The sequence below is a fragment of the Formica exsecta genome, unplaced genomic scaffold, assembly GCF_003651465.1.
Source record: "Formica exsecta isolate Colony F162 unplaced genomic scaffold, ASM365146v1 scaffold290, whole genome shotgun sequence".
Taxonomy (NCBI): Eukaryota; Metazoa; Arthropoda; class Insecta; order Hymenoptera; family Formicidae; genus Formica; species Formica exsecta.
The window spans coordinates 799,398-824,220 of record NW_021850162.1 but is presented as its reverse complement, the minus strand read 5'-3'; the positions used below and the strand labels follow the sequence as shown (position 1 = coordinate 824,220).

Below are 24,823 nucleotides of genomic sequence, written 5' to 3'. Positions count from 1 at the left end.
AAATATTAGAAGAATTAATGATATTCGCGATATTTATAAAGTTTGAAATACAATTTCCCGAATTTATCAACAATTCTTTGGTATGAAAACACAATTTCTTAACTTTAATAATAATATTTATAAATATTTTTAAAACAAATAATATATAAAAATTGAAAATTAACAAATATATTAATTTATTCTATTATATTGTCATTATATATGTTCTTTCGGTAAATTTTCGTGTAATTTACAAAAAAAGAAAATTTCATATAATTTATAATATTATTAATATAATTATATTATATAATTACATATAAATTACAATTATAACATAATAATAATTACGATAAATTATTGTACAATCATAATATAATTTACAATTAATAATGCTATTAATATTAAATCGTATATCCGATATATCAAATCATATAGATAATTGATACTAGACAGCATATAAATTTATATAACGATATAATAAATATATATACAAGTTTAAATATATAAAATAAAATGTAACACACATGTGTATTACATTTTATTTTGTACATAATAAATATATATGCAATTTTTTATTTATAAAGAAAGATGTAGCGCATGTGTATATGTTATTTTTGAACTTTTTATAATTAATTTTAATTTTTCTACTATTTGATTTTTAATTTAAATTGTAGAAAAGTTAATAATAATTTTAATTTTTCTACAATTTTTTTATAATTAATTTTTACTTTTTTGTTTTCCTAAAAAGAATCCTACTTTTTAGTTTTCTTAAGAATTTTAAAGAATTAAATACTTAAGGAATTAAATGACTATCTTAAGTTAAGATAGTCCTAATAGATAGTCCTAACAACTTTATTTTTTCTGGCTGACCCAGCGGGAATCTGGGATCACTGAAATTTTGGGGAATGTGTCTTAATCGCGTGCCCTACTCGCGTGCTCTACTCGCGTGCCCTACTCGCGTAGGTCAACTATGTTGCTTCCGTTGGGCCAGTTGGACCTACCTTTCGTTGATCCTGGCCATATTTATTCTGACTACATCTAGCCAGAGATGTAGCTTTGATCTCTATCAGAGATCACGTTTACGGTCGTGAGACATTACGACCGTTTGTCATACATCATTTTAATGTAATTTTTTTTTAATTAATATAATGCCAAGTTATCAATCAACATTAATTGATGAAAATTCTTATAATAATATATAATATAAAAAAGACCGAATTAATGCGCGTACGCGATTTTTAACAACCGATACATAAATAATTAATACTCACCCTAGGGTTGCTCCGCCAGTGCAGGATGCCTCTCCTAGGCCTCCTCCTCCTCTCAGAATGTCAGGGTCGCTACCTTGATCTGTTCAAAACGAATTTGTGACGGAGCGTCTCGCATCACTACCTTTCTGTTCGAGTGTCGTCGCGTGAATGACAATAACAATAAAAAGTATTGTACAAAAGGAATTTGTGACGTAGCGTCTCGCACATTACAATCCTATTCGATTGTTGCCGCCCGAATGATAACAAGACCGTAACATGTAAACAATAGCGCGCTAATGTTTACGCCACCGAAGCAAGGCCGAATACCATGTTATTCATAATTCATTGCCGAAATATTTTACGTATTATGACATGTACATATATACAAAATATTAAATTATACAAGCATATATTTTAAACTAATTTTAAATATTCTAAAGATAAATTTTTTCGCAATTTTGGTTTTTTATTTAGAATTCTGGATAGCATCCCACGAGATATAAAAGAAAGTTTTAATATTCTTACGCTCCAATATTGCAAGAGGTATCACGATTTTTTAATCATTTTTGTCTACTATTATTTATAAAAAGTAAATGGCGCATTTTATATTTTATATATAACACATACACACATATAATATTCTAATAATATGCCGTGAGCAGCTCTCATTGAGATATTAACTTTTAAAAAGGTGTGTTAAATCGATATTTGCAAGTATTGTTACCTCTTTTCTGCGATGCTAATTGGTTATCTCGACGCTGCGCTGTGCATTACTTTATATCAGTAAAACTGTCAGTATAACTGAGCGACGTATTTGACAGTTTAAATATTAAGTGTGTGTGTAATTTTTATTTAATTTATTTTGAAGAAAACAGAGAACTAGAGTTAATACGTATAAATAATTATACACACAAAATAAATGGCGCGCGCGTAGCGCGTCCTTATAGTGTTCTAATATATTAATAAGATAGTATAAAAGAAGAAACTGTGTTCTCTCAATAAATATCAAACTTCGCTCTTTCTCTTGTTTCTAATTGTTCATTTAATGCATGTGAGAGTTGCATTATATTCTTGCTTTTGTTGATGTAGAAACACGGATTTTATCTTGCACGTTCAACCCTTAACGCAGTCCATCTCATTCCTGGATTACATGAACAGCGTAATAGACGCACGGTACATCCTGTTTTACAGCGCGAGAGGATGCTCTGCTCGCGAGATGCATGTTATCGCGATAAAACTCGCATGGACCATCGTGGCCGCTTTATGTTCTCGCGATATGGGGTCGGTCTGCTTGGAGAAAGAGCAGAAAAATCACATGGCTACAAGAACTATCTAACAATAAGAGTCTCTATGTAATTTCCCCTGCATTATAGCGAGTCCACGTCGGTTGTTATACATACTAGTACATTTGTCTTTTCTGAACCAGTTGCACACCGGCCAGTGTACGGGTGTCAGGGAACCTTGAAGGAGATGCATGCGTTTCCGCTAGATAAAACTAGATACAAATTACTACTTTGGAGTGCTTTGGATCGCGAAAGCGATATTAGAAGGAACTATGTGCGACATTTCACATATCTTTCCGCTTGAATGTTTATTGTCAATCAATTTGTATGTTTTCTATACAATGCCTATTAACGAAATGCATGTATTAATTATTATCAATGCATTAATTAATATCAATTTCTTGTCTATTAAAAATATGAATTATTTATAATCTTTTGTAACATAATCCATACTTGTTTTTTATTTATTAATTCCATCCAAAAGTCATTATTTAAGCCCGTTTTAGACACTACAATTCACCGCATACAAAATGTATGTATGCATTGCATAATACATAAAATTATAAGTAAAATTTTATCTTGAATTTTGTCGCAGAAAAATTATAGATTGTTTAAATATAGTTAGATTGAACATATATATTCATAAAATAAGATAGTTCAAACGATCTAAGATTATGTATAGTTGCATGTTATAAATAAAACAACTTTATCTACGTGATCGACATTGTCTTTTTAAACGTTGCTGCTTGCATATTTATACGCGGAAAAATCAATGTGTATTCGTATAAATTTATTCTATACATATCATATAATACAATCGAAATATCTGACTGATGGCCTAAATTCATTTCTCGGACCTGTCAACAAAATTTACTAACAGCTTTATTAATTTTATGGTGATATTTGACATTAAATATTTATGAAGTAATATATGTAATATCTAGCATTGCTGTAGAAATAAATTTTCGTTGCACATAATTGAATTTACATCTGATTGCCGATTCGAATATACGCGAGCGTGAACGTTTATCTAAATTGTAAAAAGGCTCCTAGGTTGTGTTATTTCCATGCTTTCCGTACTTCGGGTCGGACTGTACTGCTACGTGGGCGAATATTTATTTTTGCTTGACTAGTTACACTCGCTAACGAACTACCCACACCGTCGGAAATTCTTAAAAGTGTAATATATCCTCCGGGCAAAACGATATTTTACTGCTCTCGGTTACATTGCAACTCCGTCGCTACTTAAAATAATGGAGAACAAGTACCTTGGCGGCCACAAAGTATACCTTAGCGTTTACAAGGCATCAGATATTGATACAAGTGATACAAAAAGATGTCTTGAATTATTATATATTTAATAATACCATGAAGATTGTACCAGAAAAGTATATCATAATAAATCATACATTTTGATGCAAATAGCTATCGTAATAATATATTTGCACAGTCACAGAATTAATAACAGTATAAATAACGTATTTACATATTTTATAACGCACATTGCATTTGCGAGACATTTGCAATCGTCATTATAATTATAAATTATTTATCTCCGCGTATGTGAAATAACAATATTTAAAACATTTTGGTATTTTCTATAATTTAAACAGAGATAATGTATTTATATTCTCCGTAAAATGTGTTTGCTATTAGTTTTCGCTGAAGACTCTGAACGCAGAAATACATTAGGAAGTAATTTGCCGCCCAAATGACAAATCGATCGATCAATTACTACTCTTAGTGCAAACTCCTAGGAGCTTTTCTTCGCCATATTTTAGGTCAGTTCAGGTAGCTCCTTTATACGCGAACCTGCATTTATCTTTGCTGAACTACTTGCGTTGGCAAACGGATCACATTACGATCTGACAATCGCGGATGTGAAACAATAGTTTGGCGCTTCTCTTGTATACATAACCAGAGATGTTTAGTATCGATTCTGCTGTTAGGTGTACGCTAACAGACCGTCATACGCAGCTGGTGGAGAAATACTAAAATGCATGCAACGGACTTAGTGACCGTCCGCGTTCCTGCTCCACAAGCAGCGATTGTTATTGCTGCTCTGAACTGCGTCTAAGATATATGACATTTGTTTTAAATTGCATTGCTCAAAGAGTCAAACGATTTCTTTGTTGAAGAAGAAACCGTTTTTAAATCGATGTCATGGTGAAAGCAATGTTATTAGTCATGGAAAGATTGACCAGTTAAAATTTAATTAATTTAAACACATACAATATCTATATTGTTTTTGCTTACAATTTTAAAAATTGTGCTTTTCTATGATTTTATATATATGTGCTGACGTAATATAATGAGAAATGTCTTATATATATTAATATTTTTAAATTATTTAAAAATTGCAATTACTGAAATAATGTAAGTTAATTTTGTTATTCAAATTTTTTCTGACAATGAATATTGTAGAATAGCGGAGATGACACATTTCTGAAAGTAAATTTGAAATGATATAATTAAACGGAGATTTAACAAATGTAATCAATCAACGAATTATTAATTATTCAATGTAATGCGACGAGCAGTATAACATTCTTCCTGTCTTTATAGACTTCCTGTCTGTGATTATTATAAAAAAATGGTATTATTATAAAAAAATTGTGAACTGAAGTCGATTTCGCATCATTATGACAAATGTCATATTTTTATTGATTGCTGAATTCTGCATTTTTATATATCTTTTTATCTGTTGGACAAGTTCTTCGTATTTCTAAGGCGCTTTATTTTCTCATACATAAAACGTGGCTGCTATAACAGTGATGTGTCGCTACATACACACACACGCACATATCGTACCATAAATACGCAGGCACATAAGTGCGATTCTACATCCTGGCGATCGTTAATATTTGATTTTACTGGGTTGACACGTGCGCGGCGCACACGGTGAGGAACGATCGTCCGCCACGAAACAAAAAAAAATTTCATCTTGGATGCACGCCAACTTGATAAATTCAAGCATAGACTGAGCGATACTATATTGCAGCGTAGAATCCCGTCTAAATGTTTCAGAAGTCAAGGTGTGTTTGTTGCGTTACAACTTCTCTCACCGCAATAAGTTTCCACGGTAATGCCACCAAAGCTTAAGTTTAAACACTGAACTGTTAATTGCATTGTTCTGGGACGGAGCACAAAACGCGACAGTAATGTAAAAGCCATCTGCCTTCTATACCAAACTATTATACCATGAATCAACTGTCCCCGTCTTCAGTTTGCTACCATTTTCTCACAATATACACAGACATTTATGTCGCTTGCGGAACAGTGATACGAATTATGGTCAGAGTGTTGAAAAACACATACAAGTTTATGAGATAATGATTAATTTAAAAAATAATGGTATTAAAAGAATCTAATTATAAGTAGCCTGAATACCAGTTTTTATCTCATTTTTCGTTTGTAGAATGAACCATTGCATACCGCTCACATTCCTGTCGTTCCAATAGTCACAATTATTCGAGAATAGCAAGTCGAACGGAAAGCCGTCGATACGTCAAATCGACTCGATACCTTTGCCTTTTTCTTCCACCCTTGTCGATCCGGAGAGACCAAGGGCGTCGATACTTGAATGGTGAACTCAATCAAGAGATTTCATTTGCATTTCTACGCTGACATGCAGAAGACTATATTTTCTCCCCATACCGGCTTTCTTTCTTATCTGACACGATGTTTTCATTGAGCAGCTATCTCCGTCCATCCTTCATCTAACTTGCTGCAAAATTTCCATGGATTCGTTCGCAGAAATGAACAGTCACTTTAAATGCAATATTCAACTTATCTGGATCTGTAATTTCAGACGCTACGAATGCGCTGGAAAAATTGGAAATGCGATCTACTCGGGCGAGGAGACTATATTTTCTCGGGGAAATAAATCGGCCTGCAAGCGGATATTATTGCCACAAGGTGTACATTATTCTGTTAGATCCTCTCTAACTTCGTGGAAAAATGGTGCGACTCACAATCAGACATAAATGAACTGAAGTACATTATCACGCCTAAATCGAGAGAATTTTTATGTTACGTAGTATTAAATAGACTGAAATAATTAGGAGGATATATATTTATATATACGTGCGCGCTCATATAGTGAATTATGTCATGGTATTTCCTAGTATTTCCTATTATTATTATATATACATGCAGACACATGATACCAGCAGACGCACGCATAATTGGAATGTAATCATTGCCTATAAATTATTCGATTCTCAAATTCCGGCAAGAAGACGAAGCAAACGGCTCCGTTTACGAGGAAATCGAGACGCGCGTCGCCGATCCTTTCCGTAGACTCGTCTCACCTTGTCGCGGTTCGATTTCTCTCCTTTATCTCCACCCGCGACATTTCTACGACATTAAGCAGGCGTATCGACACCGCGCGGCGTCGTGCGGTGATGTGAGATACGACCGGATATCCGGTCGATCCCGCGGCGGTATCCCTTATGTTCCTACCCTTGTGTTTCTCGCAGAGGCTTTCCTTCGGGTCGGGGTTGTCTGCAAACTTTGATTACATCTGCCAGCAGCCTATCCTCCCCTCCCTCTGTGCTTTCTCATCCCGCCACAACTCAAATATAGACATGTACCACCAACACCTTATTCTTGGACATTGTCTACCAAGCCCGCGTCACTCTATGAACTGCCCCCTTCTGTTCTTTTAGATTCTCACACCATTAACCCTAGTCCCATTAGATTTACCACTGTCGAGAACTCTCCCGCTATTCTCATCCCTTCCTGCGCCGCTTCTGGCCCTCCATCTTCGCGAAAATCCGTAGAAACGTATTTAGCGGATGTTCCGGTCGGCGACGCGAGATGTAATTTCGTTATCCGCTACGTGAGTCGCCTGGCAAAAGTGCAAAATGAAAATTGCGTCTTCCAGAATGCTATTGAATTTACAATGTCATTGTAGCGATTGAATCGAATCAACGACAGGCTTGAATCTCAGGACCGCGATAAGCATTCATCATCGCAGCAGCGAGTATATCTTTCAGAATTAATTATTTTTTTCTAAGTCGTTATGCCTTTTTGTTGGACGATCTCTGATGTTACTAAATTGTCATGACTATTTGTGAGTTCGAGCCAACAATATATTTCGTAAAGCGCATTTAATGATGCATGCACGGAAAAAAAAATTTTCGCTACGTATATCTTTCAGAATTAATTATTTTTTTCTAAGTCGTTATGCCTTTTTGTTGGACGATCTCTGATGTTACTAAATTGTAATGACTATTTGTGAGTTCGAGCCAACAATATATTTCGTAAAGCGCATTTAATGATGCATGCGACTCAAATTTTTGGAATTTATTCCATCGCGCGACATAAATGTGACATAAATTTAAAAATTCAAATTATTTTGCGTATCATTTAGTGACTTTCGTGTTATGACGTGCATTCTTATCTCATCCAGTGGTGCATTCATTTTAAATATCACTACGCTTCAAACGGATATTCAATGTTTGATTTAAAAGATTTTTCATTAATAATTCTAACATCAAGTTACACCAATCTCAAGTGACTATAAATTATTAAAAAATTTATAAATGAAGCGTTATTTTATTTTACAATGGTTGAGCAAAAATTAAACTTGACTTTTGTCCTTAGGTGATATCTGGCAAATGTCCCTCATCGAAAACTTTCGAAAGAACTTAAGATACATCGAAAGAACTTAAGATACTTAGAGAACAAACAGAACGCAAACATGGATATATCGCGAAGATATTTTGTCTCATCATAACGACGAATTACAAACTGTCGCTTCGGGCAACCGATTCTTTGCACTGCTCAAGACACTCCTCTATTCAGTTTGTCGAGCAAAGGTTCTCCATACAAGACGATTATCCGAACGATCGCAGTTATTGCTTTCCGAGAAGATATCGCGCTATTTTAATTGAGCGTAACGCCACATAAGCGGGCGATGGTCTCCGCGAAAGGCCACATTAGGATTCGAGGAAGCGCAAATCTGTCGTGCAAACGGCACACGCCAAGTTTCTATCTTATTCTGCGAGTTAGCGGTTGGTTCATGAACCACGATATTTCGCATAGAGGATGTCGTCGACGACTTTGAATAATCGCAGTAATAACGGAGACAGTGCGGTTTAAACTTCTATTGCGTTTACGTCCATTCATCACAGATGATCAAATAATGTCTCTCATATACACACTCACATACATACACTCACATACATTACAGAGAGCGAAAAGCCTTGATATTTTAATTAAAAAAAAAATCAGTGACAAGTTAATCAAACAATCTACCACTGAAATTAAAATCAGAGGTTTTGATTTATTTTATTAAGATAAGAGAACTTTAATCAAATCAACTTTTATATGACATGAAAGTGGAAACCAAAATATTGTCATCTATTCTCTCAATTACATTGTTTGTTCGTCATAACGACATTCATCGCACTCATTCTACAAAAGAACCATGGGAGGTAGTGACAACGTTAACAGGAAAAGTGACATCGTTCGTTAGGTAGCTCCTAAAGCTCTCGTTAGACGCTGGGTAGCCGTCACCGTTTTATCCCGTCGAGAATTAATCGAATCGTCGATAAAGTGGATTATGCGTCGAGGTTCGATGGGCCTCGATTCCATAATGCGATTGGCCAAGCTCCTCCCGCGGGAGGTATTTTCAGCTTCCTCTTCAAGTATAACGATTCGTAATTAGATATTACCTGCAACGTATTAAGGAGGGCGCTTAATATCTTAATAAAGTTAGCGGGAAGTATTCGTAGTCATTATCTTAGGGTATTATAATTAACTATCTCGCGAACGACTCAACGAAGAAGTGATTTTTTTCCCATTACTTCTAAACTTTTATGTTTCTACAAGAATTTTCTAGAATTAAAATTGTATCGTGTTATTCAACGAATATTTTTCTACCACTATATTTATTAGCGAAATTCTGTAGAAATACAAATAGTAAATCGTATATGACAAAAAACATTAATATTAAGATAAGAAATGGAATAAAATATTGAAACAAAAAGATGTGATATAATTACAAATAAACAGAATATACATAGAATAAACAGAATATAGATTTTTTAATGACGTTATGTTTACCAGTAAACATGATGTTATGTTTACCAGTAAACATCAGAGAAATTTACTGATGAAAAACAAGTCGATGAGAATAATATTTTATCGAGTATTCGCACCGGGATTAAATCTCATATGTGAGATGTAAATTTCGCACATTTCTGTCATTTTGTTGTCGTTAGAGAATTACACGTCACTGGACGAGAACGAGGGAATAATTTACGCCGGTCGTCAGACCAGAAAGGAGAAATCTGCGTTGAGAGGAAAAAGCGCTCGCATAGGCTGACTTTGTTACTCGTTCTTATCCTGAGCTTTTTGTCAGGTAAAAAGTTTCCCCGGGAAAAGGAACCAATTTAATAAGGCCTTAATAAAACTTCCCCGAGAGAGGTAGACGCGTTTGGCGTACGGCTGTGTTTGACGGCTACTTCACGGTCTTCTTCTTTTTCGATGTGAAGAGTAAATTCGCGCTTTCTCGTAACGGAGTGGTATAACCCTTTATTGGCAGAACAGCGATACCGTGTACTCGTCATTCTCTTACTCTCTCTTTCTCGTGGTACAGTTGTTCACCTTTCATTCTGTGTCAAGGGGTACGGGGTATGGAACTAGATTCGTTGAATCGATAGAGTTGTGTGTTAAAGAATCTTATAACATGACACTGCATTATGTCAGAAACAAAACTTGTTTAAGTGCCCAGTTTTTTTTTTTATGCAATGTAATTACACGTGAGATGACGTGTATTATTTGTCGGTTTATCATACAAATAATTTTGTAGCAGCTATTATTAATTTATTTAATGTTTCACTTGTTAAGAACTTACATTTATATTGATTTTATTTTTCTTGTTGCAGAGACCTTCAAGGAAATAATATATCGGTGATATTCAAAACAGACTTTGAGGATATGGCAACGCTCCACGTTTTGTAAGTAATATTCTTTTACTTTGATATATCTAAATCTCTTGAATTAATTGTCAAATTAATAAGGAATATAAAATCTTAATTATATTATTACATATTAATTTTTATGGTTGAATATAAAAAAATTATTTCAGAAATATACTTACTCTTAATTTCTCAATTACGTTAATCATAAAGTATAGAAATCAGAAGTTTGTATTATATTATTTTGATATCAATATATAAAGTTGTTCATATTTTATTCGTGTTAATAAGTAATAATTATTTTTTCCGATTTGTACTGTATATTAGGAAAATATTTTTTATATACAGGTTGCTATCTAACAATCAAATTCACACCATCGAGAGAGGGGCTTTTCAAGATTTGGTGGCAGTGGAAAAGCTACGTCTAAATAACAATCAAATACGCCACTTGCCCGATCTTCTCTTTAGCAATATGATGAACTTAAAACGCCTGTAAGTACAATATTATCATACAAATATTTCTTATTATAATCTAAATTGGCGAACATTGATTTGTTGATAATTAAATTTTATCTACGTTACACAATTAGAGATAAGTATCTTTCGACATTTATGATCATTAACGTTAGGCTTTAAGTGTCTTGCTAACAGACTTGCTTACATTATTGCGTTAGTATTGCAAATTCAAGATATCTCATCGTACGATAGATCGACGAACAAACAAGAATAGCAGAATTTGTTAAGAGTCAGTAACACGTTATGTCGCGGGATTTATGCAATCTGTCAGTGGTATACGGTACATAACGCGCGGCTAAATAGCGCAGCAACATTGCAAGATACGAGCGATGTTGCAACGAGGCTACAATGTCACGAAAGTTCGTAATATCATAACAACATCCGCGTCCGGTATTTCTCGAGAAGCTAAATCTCGGGAGAATAATTACATGTGAGATCTCCAAATGTTCAAATGTCAAGTTTCATATACCAGATACATGCACAATACGCACGTACGTATTGTCGCCTCTACATTTCTGTCTCCGTCTTTCTGTCTCTTCGTTTTTTTTCTCTCTCGTCATTGTGTTAAGCGCGACGACGAGGGTTATCGCATAAACTTTTCAGACGGCCTACATACCTATTGTATGTACGTATGTACTGCGAGAGGCACAAGCCGGTAAGTCTGTGTAACCTGCCGCGAGTCGATCGAATGTACGCACGGCTGCATATGCGACTTTTCACCCCGGGGGTTTAGTTTCTTAAAGGTGATCGTTCGATATGCAATGCCGCCGTCCCGACGCTTGCCTTTCGTCTCTGCACGCGACGCTCTAAAGTGTTTTCACTCTTCCGTGACCAGTTGCTTGAGTATGGAGTGCACTATCGCTCACTGACTGTCTTATTAGCGTGGCCTGATTTGGTAACCAAAGGGAGGGCAAAATGATTAGACGGGAGAAAGTTCACGATTTTAGACATTTGCCATGTGCAAAGATTGATGAAGTCATTAGTCAGATATGATAAAATCGATGTTTCGTGTATGAATCTTTAATAGAATGTAATGCATAAAAACTCATTAATTTTGGCACATTAAAAGACGATAAATTTTATATTTGATTATTATAAATATCTAGAAATAATTATTATAATATAGTATTTTAAAAAAAATTATTGTACTTTTTTGATTTATGATCATCGATTTTACTTACAATTTATCAAAGATATTCCACATACTCCTGGCTACTACGGCTATACGATCTCAGAAGGCGATTGTATCGAAGAACACGCGGCCGTTCCGCATACACAAATTATGCTCATCCATAAGGTATCCATCGAGAAAGCGAACGGACTTTTTTCCAACGACATGACACTGGTCCTCCTCGTATCCGACATACGGTTCGCCTCTCACTAACGAGAAGAGCCACCTTGACGTTCATAAGAAATACCGATCCCGCGTGATTACGCTGTCTCGTCTTCGATGCTTTTCCTCTGAACGCGCGCCGTAACATTCTTCACGATCCGGAATCTCAATCAAATACGGCACGACGCTACCTCGGTTGTAGAGAAAAACAAAATAGAGACAGGCCGGCTTGACGAGCAGCGATATCGCGTCTTTATCGCGATGGGGCGATGGGCACGAACCGTTTCCGTTCCGAGGTTCCTGGTGTTCCCGGCAGCTGCCAGCCGCGCAGTCGAAAAGTGCACGAGTCTTCTCCTCTCGTGGATGACAGGATGGCGGGATCCGGGAAGAGAGCCGAGGCGCAAAAAAAGAGAGACAAGAGGAGCGGCAGCAGAAAACGAAAAAAGAAAGAAAAAAGGGAGAAAAGGAGAGGAGGAGATCGTCCATCTATCATCCTGCAAAGTGGGCAAGATGGACGGGACTCGAAACCTCCCTCCCGTCTCTCTCTCTCTCTCTTCGAGGCTGCGCTTCTCTCGGGTATAACCTGCAGTTTCTGACGATAAGGCTGGATCAGCCACCTTACAAAAGGACGTATTATGTTACGACCTTACGGCGAGATTCCCACGAGCGTTCGGATGCCCGATAATCCTTCATCCGGCGCGGATAAATCGGCGTTAAAATCGTAAAGTGGAAGATGCTAATTCGCGCCCTGCTCCGGCCGCTATTCAGAAACTCTCAGAAACTCGTAATTCCGCGACAGCTTGCTTTGCAGACCTTCTCCAAGATATTTCTCTAATTTATAATTAAATCAGACCTCCCGCATTACAAAACTCGCTCTATCTTTCTTTTTCTCTTTACAAAGATTCTAGATACGAGATTCTGCTTTTTGTCGAAAGAATCAACGAAGCAACGAAGCATGTCATATTGCAGTATTATTTTTGTCCGAATTCTTCTTACACAATGTTGTAATATCACGATTAAATTTACTACATGCTATATTCATTATTTGCATATATGTATATATAATCTCGTTTATGTATACTTCCTTAATATATAATAAAACTATTCTACCAAAACTCTATTCTAGCCAAACACGATTCAGAAAATCATCGCCAATACAGAATCTCGTGCTTGATAATTGAGCGATAAGTGGGCAGGCAATTAATTAAACCCTCCTTAATACACGGTCGAAAGCCACGTGGACTTAATTATGTGCTCGTCTCGTAAATTCGACGCCGACTCGTTGGGATGTGGGCGAGATCGTGGTGAACATAACATATGATTAACCCATCGCGTAAACGTAAAAAGATACGGTATTCCATACGATAAGAGGATGAAACCTACGTAATAAATGGTTTGACACAATGGAAAGGGGCGCGAGCACTCAGCTGATTAGTATCATTCCGTCGCACGATCGTATTTGCGGCTCTTGCGATGCAGCAACGTGCAGCTTGTATTTTACGACGTTGCAAAACATTTGTCCACTGTACGCTTAAGCGTGATAATAACCGGGACAAACGTCCGCCGAATGGAACCGAAGTCGCGCGACCACGCGAATGATTTAGAGGACAAAATTCGAGAACCCGAAGAGGCCGCGGTGGCTTTCAACGTCGACAAATTATAGGCCCGTCATACAAGGAGCCGTGCACTCAACCCCGGTTTATCGCTCGAGCGGCTGTAATAATTATCGTACAGTTGTTATCGTGTATCCCGACGATCGTAATACGCTGTATTATGCAGCCTTCATGGCCCTTGCAGTAAATCCCTCTCATCCTGACGTATGGTGTTATATCACGTGCGAGCCGGATGTAAAATCGCGTTAATATTATCCGACATTTTCATATATTCCTCAACACGTAATTATATCTACTGACGTACCGTAAATTTGTTGTTACTTAATTTTTATTCGATTTTTTATATTACGAAGATGAATATATACGAATTAAGATGTCTAACTCGAGAAAGCACAAAGTTTTCAAACTGCTGTGCAATTTTTGTTGCTAAGCAAAAAAAAAATATTAAGAGTCTTGACATAGGATGTCGTTATAAAGACTATTAAAACCACATACACGAGAATGCTTTTACGTAACATTCTAAGCATCAGAGGAATGCGTGGTCGATTGTAATTCTCAGCGCGTCGACTTGTCTCCCTCGAAATTTCACAATCCCTCGTGAGAATGCCACATCGGCTATAGGAAAAAGATTGTAAGGCGTGGGTCTTCTGTTATGAACAGAAGCAAGCGATCCGTCGGATGTCGTTTTGTCCCGTTCTTATCGCGGTAACGCAGTTAACGGCGCCGGCAACATTCGAAATTGGACAGACTGGTCGCGAGAGGCGAGGACCACCAAAGTCCTTTTGTTAATTCTGCGCGGGCGCGGCCACGTCGAAATTCGGTAATTGCTTTCTGGATTGGCCCGAGCGAGCTGGGAATTATTCTAGCTCCCTCGTCTTACATGCCACGATGCGAAAGTGCACAAAACGAACGCCCAATATGCTCGTTTTCCCTGTTGATTATTGTCGCAGCTCATTATCGTCGTCTATTCTCTGAGCTCGCTGAGCTTGAAGATTTAGTGCCATACATAGTGGATCTATTTTAAATGATGTCTCGTTCTATTGTGAATTTCAAACAAGGAGTGTTGCGTTTATCAAGCTTGTAATTTTATATTATTCGGCTACTTGGTGATTAAGTCTTTATTGCATTGTTTTCGTAAATGTAAATTGATTTATGTTTAATTTATGCTTTTACTTATTTTATCTAAAATTGTTCTCTGATTATATACGCATAATAGCGCGATTTGCTTTCATTTTCGTAATCAATCGCTTGAAATAACGAATGGTATTTTGAAATAGAACAAGCTTTAGTGCTCTCTTTATCGAATCAGCATGGTCATTCTGAAATTCGAATATTGCTTTTTGCGATTGAACCGAACAGGCTGGGAATTTAATATTCCAAGTTTTTATATGTTGAAAGTATTTTAGCTTTTCATTATCATATTTCTCATATCCTTTTCTTATTACATCTTTCCAATTTATTTCCAATGCATTAGCAGATGTATATATTCGTTATTCGAAATAATTCATACGAGTTTTTTTACCGATAAAAATGCATGGTATCAAATATATAGTTTCTGGTCAATAATCGATAGTTATAAAATTTTTAATTTGTTCTGTAGTTCCGCGAAGAACTCTAGAGAGACAAACTTTTATTGTGCAGCGTGTGACAAACGTTTATTCGATGGCACGATCAAACTCTACGGGGACAATAATATTTCGCGCCGACCAACTCGAACGCGAATGACGCGAGTTCCCTTTATGCGTTCGGTGCAGACGCGGCCGCGCGTCGAAATTCGGTAATTACTTTCTGGATTGGCTCGAGCGAACTGGGAGTTCAATCTCCCAGTCTCACACTCTCACCTTACATTCCCCTCGTCGTCGTCTTTCTCTCTTTCTTTCCCTCCCGGTTATACCATCTCTATCCCGTTCTCTGTTTCGCATTTTTATTGTTCCTCTCTTTTTCTCTCGTTCATCCCCCATGACCCCTCCTCGCGTTCTCTCGCAAACATAATTACAGATTACGAGTTCCAACCCAATGGATGGTCAATGGCGAGAGCCGTACTCCGAGACCACTAACCTATCATCACAAGTCTCTGGTTAACTCAGACCTCGAGAAGAGATTTCGAGGTTCCACGATATCCGCGCGCTTTTCGAGAGATTCCAACCGCGCCATTTGTCTAATCCTCGATCGTTCAGAGGTGTCTTTTCGTATCAGTGAGAGACGATTCAATTATTTGTTAATCCTTATTCGTTGTTTCATTAGCGTATTTAATTATACAGTAAATATAGAAGATGAATATTTAGTATAGTGTATAATTATTTTTTTATGTTTATGATATCGTATTTAATTTGATCTCAAGATATGCAATTAATAAGACATGTAATAAATGTTCTTGGAAAAAGACTAAATTTTTGATATCTATCTTGGAAAGAGGAGTGATAACCAATATCTTTCATATCAATACAGTTTTTCTCAGATATAAATCTCTTTTCTTTTTGTGAACCGATTTTAACATAACGTAAAGCTAATTTCAAGTTTCGTATGGCTACGAGTACGTCAAGATGTTCGTAAGAAGCTGTCGCGTGAGATCGTGGAAATGGTTTCTCGTTACACGGGTAATGAGTTCAGCCGCGATGAGGAGTAAGTCTATAGTCACTCACGTGACGATCTGGTGCACGTGTGGCCGGTCACACGCACGAGCGACAACTTTCCGGGGGATAATCGGAGGCGAGCGGAGAAGGTACATTTGCCGCGGCATTCGACGCTCTTGAATAATTGATCGAAAATGTAGGACGAACTCGCGACTATGGCTGCAATAAAGTGGAACGAGCGGGTGTTGCACCGATGATGAACGTGGTCATCCGCCTTCGAGAACGTATAGGTCGAGAGGTCAATGGACAGTCGCCAGTTTGTAACGCGATTCTGGCGAACGTGACGCTGATGGATTTCGGTAGTTTTTACATGCACACTGGAAACAGTCACATGTACAAGAAATTAGGGCAAAGCACTATTGAATTGGAGTACACTTGAAAAATTTGATTTAATTTGATAAAAAAAAAAAAAAAAAAAAATCAGACTCATACACATACATAGATGTGTTATATCGCCGAATATATTTTGAAAAATGTATTGTATAAAAAACATATTCAAGTTTTTTTACTCTCTGAAATGGATTTCAAAGTTGACCGGACAGAAAAAAAAAATTTAATATTTCTATTAATATTTTCTCAATAGGTTCTAAAAACAAAGCATTTTTTTATATATTTTATCTATACGTTTGACATTTTTTTAATTATACTAATTAAAATTAAATAATAATATAACTATATTAATATTTAAGATAATAATTACTGGATTTGACTAAAAACGAATGGTTTAGTTAATACGTAGATCAAGATCTGACGTTTAGAAAAAATATTGTATTTTGTATTACAGAGACCTCAGTCACAATCAGATTGCCACTATAGGACCAAAGACGCTCAGAGGAGTGTCCGCTCTTAGACATTTGTAAGTATCTTATCAGACTTACTTGCTACAAAGATAGATTGTTTCATAGCAATCTCACCCAAGGCCATTTAGTCAAAGTCTAGTAGTCCATTATAAGCTCAAGATGTTTTATGTATGACAACTTTACTCACATTGCAGCTAATGTTCTCTAACAAAAATCTAGATAAAATCTACGATTGAGTCTACTTTTTAAATATATATGTCGAGAAACACTGTAGTATCATGTTTTTCTACATTGTAAATCTTTTTCAATGTCATTTATCAAGTTTAAGCATGAGTGAAAGAGACAAAACTTTGAAATTTTATATAACTGTAATATTTTTTAAAAAGTTTATGATTTACTAAATTATTTTGCTTATTTGGAAAACATAAATTGTTATTTTTTTTCCTAGATTACTTGACAACAACGTACTGACCTGCGTGGACGAAGCTTCGATACGAGAATTGAAAGATTTAGAAATATTGTAAGTATATGTAGATGTGTCTGATAAAATTTTATTTAGAGATAGAGAGAGTGGATTTTCTATAAAAATAATTTCGCGCTTGACAGAAGATAAACACGTGCTAAATATCCATTTCAGAATGTTAAACAACAACAAACTCGTAACGCTCGGCAAGGAGATGCTGAACGGTTTGTCGCATTTGCGAACTTTGAAGCTTGCGGACAACGCTCTCGCTTGCGATTGCCATTTAGCATGGCTATCGCGTCATTTGAGGAGTTATCCTCGCCTAGGGCAACACACACGATGTGCATCTCCGGCTCATCTCAAGGACCGCAATCTCGCCGATCTACAGGTGAGGCTGATTGGAGAGACAAATTATCGTCGATTAAACTCTTGGCAAAATTTACAAATATTTATTTTTTGTTAACATTTATATAGATACTTATAAATATATCTATAATACATTAATATATATTACACACAAAAATATATTACAAATGCATTTTTATATTAAATTATTTACGTATTTATAACTGTCAAACTTTCTAATGGAATAGAATAGTCTAATCATCAACCAAATATTATATGAGAAAAAAGATTTTATTGAAGTATTTTAACAATCGTTAAGTTTATCGACATCTTTGCTAACCTACTTCGTGCTTGATACGACTTCTAAACCTATTGTTTGCAGGAGCACGAATTCAAGTGTTCAGGCCTGGTTGAGCGAACGGGATCGGAATGCAGCGCTGAACCTCAGTGCCCGCATCCTTGTAAATGCGCTGATGGGATCGTCGATTGCAGGGAGAACTCCTTGACGAAAGTGCCAACCCACCTTCCCGAGGATACCACTGAGTTGTAAGTAAAACCGCCATGCCATGATCGCGCATTGTATGTATCTCGTCTTCACCTGAAATTTATTTCTTGTTCGTATATTATTGATAACGTGGATTGTGACTCAAGTACACATTATTTCAAGTATGCGTTGCTGTATTTCTTTTTTATTTTTGGGCACTTGTAATTGTTCGTTGTGACAAAAAATAGCAAAAAATAATAGTACTAATAATTTTTTAATTTTGTGATTTTTATTTATATTTCGATATAATCCTATATAAAGCCGACAATCACAGATGGTTTTGTGGAATCTATTAATAAAGGAAATAATAATAAATGTAACGGGCATGAAAAATTTATTTTTATACATACTTGTGGAAAACTGAAAAGATTAACAAAACACGAAGAAGATAGTACAAATAGACAAAAAGCGATCAATAGCCGGCATTTTAAGCGGCTATTAGCATAAATGTGCTAATTTATTTTTGTAATTTGCTTTTTTTTATTGCCCGCACAGACGATTGGAACAGAATGGCATTACGGAAATTCCACCAAAGGCTTTCTCACCGTATAGAAAATTGCGAAGAATGTGAGTGACGTTCGTGACTGACCTGCTCTAACATATATACACACTATTATTCGATCGTGCACGAAACGTTTAATTTTCTATGTTTGTATTTCGTATGTTTCCGATTTTCCATCTGCAGTGACCTGAGTAACAACCAGATAAAAAAAGTAGCGGCGGACGCTTTTCACGGTTTAAAGTCACTCGAATCTCTGTATGTATTTTTTTCTCTTTTTATATTGATACATTTTTAAAAATCTCCTTTTTTTCTGTAACAATAAACGGTGATGTATTTTGTTGCAGAGTTTTGTACGGCAACAAAATCACAGAGCTACCGGCTGGTCTTTTCCAAGGCTTGACAAATTTGCAATTGTTGTGAGTAGATACAGAAAATTACAAAACATAATTAAAGTTTAGAATCAAAACACACAATTGCATAAAGAAATCTTGTCGAAATTAATAAATTACATTAATACGTAGGTAGCTTTTTTTTTATATGATGCGAGGTCAACTTTAAGAAGGCGAGAAAATTAATAATTCATATTATAACTACTGAAGAAAATGTTTTTATTCATAGCCTTACGTATTGTTCTCGCTTTCCCGTGAAGTATTGCAACGAAGCAACTGTTGGAAATTATGGCGAAACTTATTGTTTCAGGTTGCTGAATGCCAATGAGATATCATGCATACGAACAGACCTGTTCAAAGACTTAACCAGTCTCACCTTGTTGTCTCTATACGATAACAACATACGTTCATTAGCTAATGGGACTTTTGCCAATCTGCGAAGCATTAAAACATTGTTCGTATTATCAATGAAAAAATTTTTTACGGACATTTACACTAGCATGTTGAAAAAATCCACTTTTATAAAAAATCATTATTTTAAAAATAATTAATCAAGAAAAGTATTTCATGCAACTTTTAAAGCATTACCAGTGACCTGATTCTTTTTTTCACAGACACTTGGCGAGGAATCCATTCATCTGCGATTGCAATTTACGATGGCTGAGCGCGTATCTTCACGCGCACCCTATAGAGACATCCGGCGCTAAATGCGAAACGCCAAAAAGAGCGCAGAAACGGAAGATCGATTCGATGCGGGACGACAAGTTCAAATGTAAGGGTAAGCACAATTCGACTTTTCCGGTATATCTCTTCTTAACACTTCGGCAGGATAGTATACAGGTCGGTAGTTTATGTGAAGGAAGATATGTTGCACGATGAATGTAAATAGACCCCTATTATTCGCCGACTTGCATTTACATTTCACATCTTCGCGAATTTTCGTATTATCATACATTCATATACATACGTATCTGTGTAAATTTAATCATCTTTGCATCAACACAATTTAGATAAATATTGTCATCACTCATTTCATCTTGGCTCTTGAATCGTTAAAGACCAAAACGTGCACTATCTTAAATAGAAAGCAAAAAAAAGCGAATATATAATTAGAAGAAAAGATCAAATTAATTTAACATGCGTATAAATTAATAGTCTTCTCTTGCTGACAGAAAGGATATATTGAAAGTCGATGCGAATCATTGAAATTGATCGATCGTATTACTTTATTATCAATCACTCGATGGATGATAACACACAGTGTGCCACTTCTGAACTGATCCTCGGTTTCCATTTTCGCTCGTGTGAAATCACCCACCGTTACTTCCAATGTTTCTTGCATCCCATATCCAGACACGTACGTCTTCTTCTTTCTCTCTGTCTCAATTCTTCTTCGTTCTTGTCGACACGTCCGGAACAGGTGACCAGACGATCTATATAGGTGTTCTCGCACAGTAGGATCCCTTGATAAATGCTGGTCACTTTGCCGGTCGTATGTAATTGCCGATGGATGTATCTCGCTAATCTAATATAACATGGTAGGTATGCATTAATGTCAGTCGATGTTATTATGTGCATTTGCAGGCACGCTCGCAAACTCGTTTCGTTCGTGCTCGTACGAACGATAATCATTTACCGAAATAAAGCTGCATACAAATGATCGATGTAGATAAGCGTGCCATAGAAAGGTTGCATTTTTCGATATTTTATATGTCTGTCGACATGAAATTTTATGTTTGCTCACGGAAGAAAATCGTAGGAAAATATTTGAGCACGTTATACCGTTAAGATATAAGGATGTTGTTGGATACAGATAAGGAAACTATGATTTATGTGTACATAACTATTTTAAATTTTAATATACATTGCCGTTTTGATATTCTCAGCATTTTAGAAAGACAGTTGAAGATGTTTCAACAATATTACATCAATCTTACATACAAAAATATCTTCTATGATTAAAGTCATTTATATCTTCAATGATTATCAAGTTTAATGTATGGCTTCTATGGAAATATAAGAATTTTATATCTCAGTTATTTCCATCACACGGTAGTTTGCATTTATTTTATCTTTCTGTGACATTTATAATTCGAGAGAAATTTATTGAAGATGGGTACGGATATCATCACATTTCTCTGAAATGCATCATATATTGTATGGCATATGTTTTGTTGAGAAATTCGTATTTGCTGTATTCGTTTGACAATAATACCTAAAAGTTTCTAACATTCCTACCTGCAGCTTCAAGTTTTGCTCGGATGCATTTTCCTTATATGCCACGTAATTCCGAAAAACATATACATACTGCTGTATGTGTACAAGTATATATTCGGTTATATAGGAATGAGAAGATGCAAAAACCGAAGAGCCGCATTAACATTTTGCTTGTTAACATCTTGCATATATACCAACTAACCACGCAAACAAATTTGACATAGTTTTACCAAGAAAAAACTGTTCTGCGATTTGTGATATATATGTTTCTAAAAAACAAATTTAGCATGCTTATATAAATATTGATATAATGCTTGCCGCAAATATCAATGCAATCAAAATTTAAAATTGATTTAATGTGTGTCGCAATAACTATATTTAAAAATCGATATCGCTAGAGATAGAAATTTACCTTCAAGAAATAAAAAATATTTATTTAATCTTATATCGTTACATTGATTTATTCACACAAGAAAGAATAAAACAGACTGTTATATTATTCCGGTAGCATATGAGCATAGTTAATGCGATTGGAAGAAAAGATGATATCCATTTCTGACGACTTACCCCGCATGTACTTATACAAAACTCAATTCAGAGTTAGTGGAAGACAAACATGTTGGTAGCACGCATATGTGCACACATATACGCCGGTATAAACGCGCATAACTGCTACGTGTAGCTCTGCAAACAAGAACTTACGTTACCAGCATAAAACTTGTATACAACTTTCGCAACTTGCGCACCGCCGGCTACGGCAAAAATTTACACAATACCCTTGCTTCTGTTTTACGAAGGATTTCGCGAGAATTAGGAGAAAAGTGCTTTTAGTCTTTGCAGAAGGAAACGAATGTCGCTCCTTATACAGCACTCCCGTAAGAATATCACTGAAGCGGTTCGTTGAAAGGTGGATCAAACAACGGAAAGTAATCGATTCATTTTAACTTAGCAATTTTACATTTTTTTTTATTTTACTATTTACCTTAATTATATACATAAAACTAATACATATTTATGTAAAACAACTACTACAAAATTATTATATGATATTTTTTTTATTTTTATTTATATTATATACTATATATTATATTGATGTGAAAAATAATTGGTAGTTCCTTATTTTGATTAATATCATCAATTATTAGGTCTTAATTCGCGATTTTATTCGTTTGAAAATGCAGCGACGAAGACAAAGAGAAATAAATATGTGTGCGCATTCGATAACAGAAGAGAGAAAAAGTCAATTCTTGGTTTCTTCTCTTTTAACGATCTTGACGATGAATAAAAATCACTATTGTATTTTCGAGAAAGTACAATCGATATACATCATATAAACCGGCATTATACGCGGTGCAATGTGTATCGTCAATATAATTACGTATGCGTACATCACACCCGGCAAATTGTAATGTGGTGTATAATACGATGATAAATCATTTCTGCCATAGCCGCATTCATACATAAACATATTTAGTCCTCAACACTAACGCACGACGTTAAACACTCGATTAACGTGCAAGCACATACGGCCTCGCGCCTACGAGTGGTTCGTTTAATGACGTCATTAATTACACTGTTCATTATCAAAATTTATCGTTAATGAATCGACATCATCATCATCATCATCACGGTTATCGTATAATTACGTCTGATTGACATAATTTTCACGAAGGAATGCTTCGTCCTCAGCATTCATTCGTGACCGGGATATCGAACAACGCTTTGCGACACGGACACGTGTGCATTATTCCCGTCTTAACCCGGAGAAAGGTCGTGATTGAGTGCGGAAGTGTTGCTCAGGCGCGATTGTTCCGAGTTCGACTCTATCTCGAAACTTTGTCCGCAGGTGACGAGGAGCTGTTAACAAAAAGGGCCGGCGAGTGTATTCTGCCTGGTGCCTGTCCCGCGCCCTGTACGTGCAATGGTGCAACGGTTGATTGCTCTAACAAGAGATTAACTGCGATACCGAAGGATCTGCCGCTTTATACATCGACTCTGTAAGTATATCTCTTAATCATATTAAATTTACGCGGTGATAAACAGACGCTCGTTGTTAGTTTGATGCTACAATCAGTGTCAAAAAATTTTATCGAAAAAATGTATACATTTTTTTTACTTTTATATCTTTTTCTTGATAAATAAACCGTCGATAACGGAAAAATTTGACAGATAAAAAAACAGGTAATTTCCGTTAAAGCTTCCTCTAACAATATTTTACTTGTCGTTACATCGCGAGAGCGGCAAACGTAGGCGTATAAAATGAAAGAACCAAAGGCAAACTCAATTTATGTCATACAGGATGTAGCAGCATCCGCAATATATTTCATGCAGTTATGTTTGTCACGCTGAACGCACTTGCACCGCGAACATTTTTAGTGTCTCCCGAAATACTATGTGACATCGCGTTGATAAAGAGGCAGTTGGTCGATCTAAAATAGGAGAGACATTTCCATCAAATATTTTGTTATTTAAGATATAAAAATAAAAACAATAGCGCAATTTATTATTATTGTTATTTATATCTACCTTGCCAGGTAATTCTATATCTCATGGTTAAAATTTTTTATAACAAGTTTTTAATAAGAAAATATAATGGGTAATAATTTTACGCTACAATATATTTAGTGCAATATAATTATATTATCATAATATCTACATCGTAAAACTTATCTATTGATTACAGCAATTCGCGATATAAGTATAAACCTAGATAATGACAGCAATATTTAAACGTGCAATGAATACACACGAGCCACAATATTATTAGCAATATTAAAGACTGGAATTATAAAAGTAATTAATATCGGCGTCAATTCGAGTGACAAATTATTTTTAGCTAATGGCAACAATTAGCGTGTTAAATACGGGCATATACGTGCATTAATAATCTCTAGTATAAATTGAAGATTACAATTACAAAATATAATAATACAAGTACACAAGATTTAAATTGCAATTACTAAATTTAGTAAATTAGAGAATTATTAGAATTGGTAGACTAGTTTTTTTTTTTTATGAAAGAGTG

General features: G+C 35.6%; 1 protein-coding gene across 1 annotated transcript in view; it reads left to right on the top strand.

The window, feature by feature from the left end:
* The first annotated feature begins 10,416 nt into the window (after positions 1-10,416).
* The window catches only part of LOC115237345 (protein slit-like), a 28,481-nt gene continuing 14,074 nt past the window's right edge, over positions 10,417-24,823 (top strand). Inside the window, 12 exon segments of the mRNA XM_029810332.1 lie at positions 10,417-10,482; positions 10,792-10,935; positions 17,323-17,394; positions 17,787-17,858; positions 17,976-18,189; positions 18,529-18,692; positions 19,186-19,257; positions 19,376-19,447; positions 19,537-19,608; positions 19,892-20,083; positions 20,196-20,359; positions 23,645-23,795. Of these exon segments, the coding sequence (XP_029666192.1) occupies positions 10,463-10,482; positions 10,792-10,935; positions 17,323-17,394; positions 17,787-17,858; positions 17,976-18,189; positions 18,529-18,692; positions 19,186-19,257; positions 19,376-19,447; positions 19,537-19,608; positions 19,892-20,083; positions 20,196-20,359; positions 23,645-23,795 (1,409 nt within the window). The 5' untranslated portion in view covers positions 10,417-10,462.